The sequence below is a fragment of the Carlito syrichta genome, unplaced genomic scaffold (genome assembly GCF_000164805.1).
Source record: "Carlito syrichta isolate Samal-C Ts95f unplaced genomic scaffold, Tarsius_syrichta-2.0.1 Scaffold303154, whole genome shotgun sequence".
NCBI classification, from domain to species: Eukaryota; Metazoa; Chordata; class Mammalia; order Primates; family Tarsiidae; genus Carlito; species Carlito syrichta.
In genome coordinates, this window is record NW_007247250.1 from 275,261 (window position 1) to 285,297 (window position 10,037).

The window sequence follows — 10,037 nt, forward strand, 5'->3', positions numbered from 1 at the left end:
CAGGCGCTACCACGCCCGGCTAATTTTTTGATTTATTGTAGAGGTGAGGTCTCGCTGCCCAGGCGGGTCTCGAACCCGCGGGCTCAGGCAATCCATTCACCTCAGTCTCCCAAAGGCACGGATTACAGGCTGAGCCACTGAGCCTGGCTAGAGTTCTTACTTTTAACTGTTATGCCAGCTTTTTCTGAACTTCAAAAGAATTACCAACAACCTTTACATCTGCCATAGCCACCCATATAATATTTGCCCTATCTTTTTTTTTTTTTCTTTTTCTTTAGAAACAGTGCTCACTATGCTGTCCAGGTTGGTCTCAAATGCTAGGTCTCAAGCAATTCTCCCACCTAGGTCTCCCAATGCACTTTTCAAATGGCTTTCTTTAAATTAGCTCACTTGCTTTACTCTGTTTAACAAAGAACTTTATGTACACACACACACACACACACACACAGATATTGCTAGGCTGGAGTGCAGTGACACAATCATGGCACACTGCAGCTTCCAATTCCTGGACTCAAGTGATCCTCTTGTGTCTCAAATAGCTGAGACATGTGTCATCACATCTAATTTTTTTTTTTCAGAGATGAGGTCTTGCTATGTTGCCCAGGCTGGTCTGGAACTCCTGGCCTCAAGTGATCCTCCCGCCTCAGCCTCCCAAAGTGCTGAGATTACAGGCATGAGCCACCACACCTGGCCATATGTACACATAAGTTATTACTACTACTAAAATCATCTCACCTGAACACCCAGTAGTATGCCTATGAAGAGTGACCCCAAAAAAACCCCAGAATTATTTTTTGGAGGGAGGGCCCCTTGTAGTACAGACTTTCTCTGCTAGGCAAGTATTCTAGGAACCCATCAGCATCAGTGTACCAAGCTAGTGTTGTTGAGAGAGGCTGTGTTAGGCTTCAGTAAATCTTTTTTGGAGATGCTTTCAAAGCGTTTACCCATTTCATGATTGGTGATTAACAACCATTTTGAGGAATAATTATTTCTGTGATTATAGTTTAATATTAATCTCCTTGAGAGGAAGCGCCATGAGAGCAGAGACCCAATTCATCTTCAACAACGCATCTCCAGAAACTAGCATGGAGTAAGTTTTCCATAAACAATGGCAAAAATCAGGGCAATCAATGAAAATAAAATCAATTAAACTGTCTATACAGTGGAATAATTTCCAAAACACACTGATAAGTGAGATAAGCCAGGTATACCACTTGTGTTAAAAAGACAAAAGAAGTCAAGCATGGTGGCTCATGCCTGTAATCCCAGCACTTTGGGAGGCGGAAGTGAGAGGATTGCCTGAGCCCACGGGTTTGAGACCAGTCTGGGCAATATGGCTAGACCTCATCTTTACAATAAATCAAAAAATTAGTGGGGCATGGTGGCACACGCCTGTGGTTTCAGCTACTTGGAAGGCTGAGGTGGAAGGATCACCTGAGCCCAGCAGGTGGAGACTGCAGTGGCCATGAGCAGCGTACCACTGCACTCCAGCCTGAGCAAGAGAGTGAGACTGACTCAAAAAAAAAAAAAACCCCAAAAAACGCATGTGCATATACAGGATATGTTTGTTCAGGCTCAGTGTCTCTCAGGAAGGTAGCAGTGGTTGCCTCTAGCTAACGCAGTGGAAGAGATCCTTTTAGGCCTTTTTGTACTGTTAGAAAAGAATTTTCTATTATATTAACCTCTCAAAAACAAATTCACTGTTTAAACTGTTCACCACTGGAAGCAAAAATCAAAGAAATAAAACCAGTCCTCCAATATGTTTATCATGGGCCCTTCAATTGTCTTTCCTGCTGCCCCAGCATAAATCCTTCTTTTTATCTAAGCAGGTATCCTCACTGCTTTCTTTTGTGTGTGTAAACATGCACCGTTGCTTTCTAATAGAAGCACATCATGTTAACAACTGCCCTGACTCACACCATTTCTCCCTCTAGGATGCTAATCCTCCTGTGGTAGGCAGAGTGGTCCCTGGAAGATGTCCTTGTCCTAATACTAGAATCTGTGAATGTTAGGTTACATGGCAAAGGAGAATTAAGGTGGCTGTTGGCTGACTTGAAAACTGGGAAATGGGCTGGGCACGGTGCCTCATGCCTGTAATCCCAGCACTTTGGGAGGCCAAGGAGACAGGATTGCTTGAACCCAGGGGTTCAAGAACAGCCTGGGGCAACTTGGTGAGACCTCGTCTCTACAATAAATCAAAAAATTAGCTGGGCATAGTGGCACGTGCCTGGCTGTGAGCACGCCACTGCATTCCAGCCTGGCGTAACAGAGTGAGACTCCAACTCAAAAAAAAAAAAAAAGCCTGTCGCGGTGGCTCAAGCCTGTAATTCCAGCAATTTGGGAGGCCAAGGTGAGAGGATTGCCTGAGCCCAGGTTTGAGACCAGCCTGGGCATCTTGGTGAGACCTCATCTCTACAATAAATCAAAAAATTAGCCGGGCATGGTGGTGTGCACCTGTAGTTCCAGCTACTTGGAAGGCTAGGGTGGAAGGATCATCTGAGTCCAGCAGGTCAAGGCTGCAGTGGCTGTGATTGTGTCACTGCACTCTAGCCTGGGCGACAGAGTGAGACTCCGACTCAAAAAAAAAAAGAAAATAAGGAAATGATACTGATGATCTGAGTAGGCCCAATATAATCACAAGGATCCTTAAGAGTGGAATAGGGCCGGGCACAGTGACTCAAGCCTGTAATCCCAGCACTTTGGGAGGCCTTGGCAATAGGATTGCCTGAGCCCAGGGGTTCAAGACCAGCCTGGGTAACCTGGAGAGACCTCATCTCTACAACAAATCAAAAAATTAGTAGGGCATGTTGGTAAGTGCCTGTAGTTACAGTTACTTGGAAGGCTAAGGTGGAAGGATCGTTTGAGCCCAGTAGATCAAGGCTGTGGTAGCCATGAGCATGCTGCTGCACTCCAGCCTGCGTGACAGAGTGACACTCCAACTCAAAAAAAGAAAAAAAAAAGAGTGGGATAGGAGGATTGCTTGAGCCCAGGAGTCCTAGACCAGTCTAGCAACATAGTGAGCCCCTGTCACAATAAACAAACAAAAGGGTGGAACAGGGAGGCAGAAGATGGGAGTCAGAGAAGATGTAATGACAGAAGCAAGGTCAGAGTGATGGGATGTGATATGAGAACTCACTGGCTTTAAAGATGGAGGAAGAGGGCCATGAGCCAAGAAGTGTGAGCAGCCTCTAGAAGCAGGAAAAGGCAAGGAAAAAGATTCTTCTCTAGGGACTTCAGAAAGAAATGCAGCCATGCAGACACCTGGATTTAGCCCAGTGAGAACTGTGTCTGACTTTTTTTTTTTTTTTAAAAGACAGGGTTTTACTCTATTGCCCAGACTGGAGTGCAATGGCACAATTCGAGGTCACCACAGACTCGACTTCCTGGGCTCAAGTGATCCTTCTGCCTCAGCCTCTCAAGTAGAGGGGACTACAGGCATGTGCCACCACACTTGGTTAAGTTTTATATTTTTTGTAGAGATGAGGTCTCACTATGTTGCCCAGGCTGGTCTTGAACTCCTGGACTCTAGCAATTCTTCCACCTCAGCCTTCCAAAATGTTGGGATTACAGACGCGAGCCACTGTGCCTGGCCTGTCTAACTTCTAAACTAGAGAACTGTAAAATATTAAATTAAGCCACCATACTTGTGGTAATTTGTTAGAGTGGCAAATAGAAAACCGATATATGATCTGACACCTCCCCATCTTTGGGGGGCCCAGCTTAGGTCTTGCTTTTGCTCTTTTTTCTGTAGGTCAAAGTGAGTTTTTTCTCTTCTGAGTTCCTGTGGCACCTATTTCCCTGAATCACATGTTTAGTACTCAATAACTCACTCATTCAATAATTATGTAATGCCTGCCATGGGTCACGTCCTGTGCTAGACTCTGGGGATGATCTTCCTGAAAGGAGTTTACAATTGTGATTTTGTGTGTGTGTGTGTGTGGGTGGCATCCTTAGGACAAAGTCCAAATATCTCACACTCACAATGGGACCTAAGGACCCTGCAGATAGACTGCCACTGGCTTCACCTCCTACCAAGTATGACACCCACACTGTTTCTTTATGTCACCTTATTCCACATACCTTTGTCATTGCTCCCTCAGGTCATTCTACATGGCTCCTTCTGGTTGAACTTCTCTGTGCTACTCAGTAATTACCACAGATCTACTCCAGTGTTCTGAATTCACTCACATCCCATTGATGTGAGTGTGAAACCATTGATTCCAGTGTGAAGCTTTTGTCCACCTCTCAGACATGTGTCACTTCTTTCTCTGCACATCTATCAATTAGCTTTCTTGAGTCCAAGTTTAAGTTCTTTGGGGACTGTTTGGATAATCTTTTTTTTTTTTTTTTTTGAGTAGGAGTCTCTCTGTTGCTCAAGCTGGAGTACAGTGGCACATTAATGGCCACTGCAGCCTTGACCTGCCGGGATCAGGTGATCCTTCTGCCTCAGTCTTCCAAGTAGCTGGAATCACAGGCACGTGCCACCACGCCCAGCTAATTTTTGATTTATTGTAGATATGTGGTCTCGCCAAGTTGCCCCGGTTGGTCTTATTCATCTGCGCCTGGCTGCTTATTCATCTTTGTATCTGTACTCAGCATAGCACTGGACTTGAGACTAGTGGAAGGAATATAGCCTGGCTCCTTAGTTGGGGACCTTTGGCCAAACATCTCAATCCGGGTCTCTTTTTTTTTTTTTTGAGTTGGAGTCTCACTCCATCGCCCAGACTGGAGTGCAGTGGCTGCTCCCGGCCACCGCAGCCTCAACCTGCTAGGCTCTGGTGATCCTTCCACCTCAGCCTTCCAAGTAGCTGGAACTACAGGCGCGTGCTACCACGCCCGGCTAATTTTTTTTGATTTATTGTAGAGAGGAGGTCTCGCCAAGTTGCCCAGCCGAGTCTTGAACCCGCAGGCTCAGGCAATCCACTCACCTCAGCCTCCCAAAGCACGGGATTACAGGCTGAGCCACCATGCCCAGCTTCAATCTCGGTCTTAAACTCAGATATACTTTAACTTTCAGGGGCGCACATACTATGTGTTAAAATCTGAATTGATATTCAATTTTTTTAAAATGGGAGAATTCACATAAGGTCTAGTTTTTTTTTTTTTAAGTTGGAGTCTCACTCTGTCGCCCAAACTGGAGTACAGTGGCCGCTCCTGGTCACCGCAGCCTCGACCTGCTGGGCTCCAGCAATTCTTCCGCCTCAGCCTTGCTAGTAGCTGGAATTACAGCTCATTTTTAAATTTTTTGTAGAGACGAAGTCTCACAATGTTTCCCATGCTGGTTTCAAATCACTGACCTCAAGTGATCTTCCCACCCTGACCTACCAAAAGGCTGGGATAACAGGCTTGAGCCACTGTGCCTGGCCATTATTTTTCTAAAAGTAAAATTAAAAGTTAAACTTTGAGCCAGGCAGGGTGGTTAACAACTGTAACCCCAGCACTGTGGGAGGCAGAGGCGAGAGGATTGCCTGAGCCCACAGGTTCGAGACCAGCCTGGACAACTTGGCAAGACCTTGTCTCTATAATAAATTAAAAAATTAGCTGGCATGGTGATGGGCACCTGTAGTTCTAGCTACTTGGAAGGCTGAGGTGAAAGGATCACCTAAGCCCAGCAGGTCTAGGCTGCGGTAGCTGTGAGCATCCCACTGCACTACAGGTTGGAAGGAAGAGTGAGACTCCAACTCATAAAAAAAAAAAAAAAGTTGAACTTTCGAACCACTGGTCAGTTTCACCTGAGCCCTGAAGGCATTTGAGTTTTCAACTCCTGTCTTAATCTCTAAGCCTGTTTACTCATCTGTCAAATGGGAAAAATAACGTTTATCTACAATCCTGAAAAAGCCTGGCACAGGAAAAGTGTTTGAAAAACTGTTAACATCAGGAGTACAAGAATCATTTACAAGATGAATGAATGAACGAACTAACCAAAAAATGACCACGTTACTGCAAGAGGAGATTGATGAAGGAAATTATCGCCAAGGCGTTTTTAGTTTTTATCCGTTTGTGAGGGCCATACATGTGCTAAAAAAAGGGGGGGGGAGGGGCGGGGGAAATTGCAGTTATGAATTCTAGAAAAGCCTGTGAATGAGTGAAAGTGACGTGGGTGGTCAAAATGCGAAGCTGGTCTAGGGTTTGCTCTCTTTTCACTAGGCACACAGCAGGTACTCAATGATTGCCGGTTGAATGAATGGCTACGCCACAGAGAGCCAGGCCCAACTGCATCCCCTCCTCCTCTAGCAGCCCTCCCGAAGACCGTCCAGCCTCCTCCCTATCCCCGCCCCTCCCCGCCCTGCCCTTACAGGATGTCCTCGCGGATGGAGGTGCCATGGTTGAGGTTGTGGAAGCGGACGGAGACGCAGTCTCTGAGTATGAAGGAGCACCTGTTCTCCTTTTTGTAGGCGCTGAAGCACTCCTTGAAGTCCTCATAGGTCTTGAAGCAGCTGCCCAGCTCCATGGCCGCCCCGCAATCCACACTAAGAGGCTGGCTCCAACCAGGGTCGAAGATCACATCAGGGGTCAGATGTCACACTATGGGGGTTTAGTGGCTGGCGTGGGCCCAGGACACCTGAAGGGCCTGCCCCAGTTGGGTGGCCTATTACTGAGCTCAGGAGGAGCACTAAACCTGACAGGACCATAAGAGGAACGGGGGTCTTTACTATCTGACGGAGGGGAAAATGACAGTCAGTACTAATAATCCGGTCCTGAGGTTCCGCCCCCTCGCCGTCATATCCAATCACTCACGGGTTTCTCAGACTGGCACTCGTTTTCTCCAATTGCTAGAAAAAGATAGCCACACCTACCAGGAGACTGACAGGGGCCCTGACCAGTAGCAGTCCGCATCCCGCCTTCTCAAAGCAGGAAACTTCCGGGAAATAGTGCACTTTCCCGGAAGCATCCGGCTCCGTGTAGGTCTCTTGTGTCTGGTGGAGCCGGTGTGCCAGGCTGGTGGCGAGTGAACAAGATGTCGTCACCGTGTGTTCCAGAAGATGGGCAGGGCGGCGGCGGGCGAGGCGATCCCCCAGGGGACCTCCATAGCGTCCTGGTCACCAGCGTGCTCAACCTCGAGCCGCTGGACGAGGATCTCTACAGGTAGCCTGCAGCGCCTGGCCTGCATCCCTTCCCCTCGCCCCCCTCCTGATTTCGACTGCTGCCGCCCTGACGCCTCCACCTCCGGGACTAGGATGGCTCTGCTGGGATGTTCTGCCAGGATTAGGAAAGAACTTGTCCCTTGGCAGAGCTGTCCTCCCCGCCCCGGCTTCCTCCTTTTCCGTGCTGGGTCTGCGCAGCCCATCCCTAGGAGGTCCTGGCTATCTGGCCTGGGGGTTTCCCCCAGGCCAGATAAAAGTGGTGTCCTGAGACCCTCCTCGGCAGGCTACCTTAGCCTTCCCTGGAGAGCCAGACCAGGGAGGGCAGTGATTTGCCCAAGGGCACACAACTGATCAGGTTTATAACTTATAGGCAGCTCTTTGTATCTTCAGTATCCTTTTCCTTTCACAATACCCAACCCCAGCATCATTTGGTAAGTCTGGTAGATCATTACTCATCCTGAGGCTTGAGCTTGTTTCCTTCCCAGCATCACTTAAGTTCTTGACTGCAGCAGGAGTTTGTAATAACTTTGAGCTTCAAGGTTCCTACTGACTTTATTGGAAGCTATCTTACTTTGACCTCCCTGCCTTCCACTTATGGAATTTTAAGTAACTTTTTGGGGGCTATTTGTAATGGGTTGTTATGGAAAATGCAAGACAGCTGGGTGGTGGGAGACTGGGACACAAACCTTCAGCTTCTACTGGGCTCATGCATTGGGTGGGGGAAGCATTTTCATCTCTGGGGCCAGGCTGCAGTTTTCTTACCTGTAAACTGAAGGAGTTAGACTTGATACCCGAGGGCCCTTCCAGCTCTGAATCTAGGTTTTGGAGGAGTTGGGCTATTGTGGATGAGGGGTGTGAGTGGCAGGCCTTAATACAGTTCACTCTTAGCTGAGCTCTTTGGGGTTCATCTTGGTCCATTCAAACCTTGGGAAGCTTCTGTCTTACCCTGGGAAGGGAAGTGGAAGAAACCCTGGACTTGAAGTCAAAAGACCCAGATACTGCCCAGGATTGGCAATGTTTAAGCTGTATGACCTTGCTCAAGTCGCTTCCCATCTCTGATCCTATTCTTTTAGTGTAAAATAAAGAGGTTAGTTTGTTATCCTTAACCGAAGTCCACAGAAGGGTATTTGTGGTCAGGGCTGTGAAACTGTATGCAGAGTGATATAAGGACATTTGTGTGGGGAAAGGGTCCCTAACTTTTTCACTATATTCTCAAAAGGATCTTAAATCCTAGTAAGATTAAGAGATCATGCCCTAAAGACTCATTGAGTGTAGCAGAATTTGGCCCAATCCCCAAGTCTTTCCCTTTTTCCACCCCTCTCCCCACAGGGGAAGGCATTACTGGGTTCCTGCCACCAAGAGGCTGTTTGGGGGTCAGATCGTGGGCCAGGCCCTGGTAGCTGCAGCCAAGTCTGTGAGTGAAGACGTCCACGTGCACTCCCTGCACTGCTACTTTGTTCGGGCAGGTAAACCCCCCCACTTCCTGCCCCCAGCTCAGCCTTGGTGGCCCAGCAGCCACTTCTAGCCTTGGAGACGGACTGTAGAGAAAAGAAAGACAGAGAGAGAGACAAGGAGAAGCAGAAAGGGAGAGAGGGCGACGACTGCCCTAAGAGGTGCCTGGAGGAGGAACAAGGTTTGGGGCCAACAAAGAGTCTTGGACCACATGCCTGCTGAGACTCACTAGGCACTTGTCATCTGGCCTGTAATGACTCAAGACTTTGTTGCTTAACTGCTCCCTGTGGGTCTTTTGTTTTTCATTCTTTACACACCTAGAACCAAGCACTGTGTTAGATCCTCAGAGGGATGCTGTAACTCCTGCTGGGGGTTTGGAGGTAGGCAGCTCGGGTTGGAGAAGAGAATACCAGCCTGAGACTCAAGACATCTGGGCATGGTGGCTCACACCTGTAATCCCAGCACTTTGGGAGGCAGAGGTGAGAGGATTGCTCTAGCCCAGGAGTTCAAGATCAAGAGATCTAGGGTAGCCTAAGGCTGCGGGTTCCATACCCGCCTGGGCAACTTAGCGAGACCTCATCTCTACAATAAAATCAAAAAAATTAGCCAGGCGTGGTAGCACACGCCTGTAGTTCCAGCTACTTGAAAGACTGAGGCGGAAGGATCGCTGGAGCCCAGCGTGCCACTGCACTCCAGTCTGGGTGACAGAGTGAGACTCCAACTCAAAAAAAAAAAAAAGAGAGATCTAGGGTCTCCTCTGTTAGCTGATCATAAGGTAAATAAAAGCAAACAAGATCTAGGGCCTAGTTTCAGCTTTGCCAATAATTTGCCATGGGACCTTGAGTGAAGTTACCTCCCTGACCTGAGGCTTGATTTACTTCAGCTGTAAAATAAAATAAAATAAAATAGAGGAGGGGCGGAACCTAGGGGTATTTTAGTGGGATGATCTCTACAGCTGCTCATCAAAATACCCCTAGGTTCCCCCCCTATGAGTCTTTGCAGGTGAAGTATCTTATGCAGGGCCTGGCCTGTTGGTGTTTTTTTTTGTTTTGTTTTTTTTAGTCACGGTCTCGCTCTGTCACCCAGGCTGGAATGCAGTAGCATAATCATGGCTCACTGCAGCCTCGACCTCCTGGGCTCAAGTGATCCTCCCACTTAGCCTCCTGAATAGCTGGCACTACAAGTGTGTATCACCATGCCCTACTAGCTTGTTTTTCATAAATGATAGCTATCATTACTTTTTGATGATGAACTAATGGGGATAAGTAAAATTTGCATGATACAGAGCACAGTTGTGTACATTATCTTGTTTAGTCTTTAAAAGTAAGCTGGGCTCGGTGGCTCAGCCTGTAATCCTGCGCCTTTGGGAGGCTGAGATGAGTGGATTGCCTGGGCCCGCGGGTTCGAGACCCGCGTGGGCGGTGAGACCTCATCTCTACAATAAATAAAAAAAATCAGCTGGGCGTGGTAGCGCATGCCTGTAATTCCGGCTACTTGGAA

General features: G+C 47.8%; 2 protein-coding genes across 3 annotated transcripts in view; one reads left to right on the top strand and one right to left on the bottom strand.

Annotated features, from left to right (window-relative positions):
- ZSWIM3 (zinc finger SWIM-type containing 3) overlaps positions 1–6,697 on the bottom strand; it is a 17,888-nt gene extending 11,191 nt beyond the window's left edge. For both annotated transcript variants that reach the window (XM_008057924.1, XM_021712274.1), the window contains exon 1: positions 6,297–6,697. In XM_008057924.1, the coding sequence (XP_008056115.1) occupies positions 6,297–6,451 (155 nt within the window). In that variant the 5' untranslated portion in view covers positions 6,452–6,697. The remainder of the gene's footprint in view (positions 1–6,296) is intronic.
- Positions 6,698–6,876: 179 nt separating this feature from the next.
- Positions 6,877–10,037, top strand: part of ACOT8 (acyl-CoA thioesterase 8) — a 13,537-nt gene continuing 10,376 nt past the window's right edge. Inside the window, exons 1-2 of the mRNA XM_008057928.1 lie at positions 6,877–7,086; positions 8,415–8,551. Coding sequence (XP_008056119.1) covers positions 6,959–7,086; positions 8,415–8,551 — 265 coding nt within the window. The 5' untranslated portion in view covers positions 6,877–6,958. The remainder of the gene's footprint in view (positions 7,087–8,414; positions 8,552–10,037) is intronic.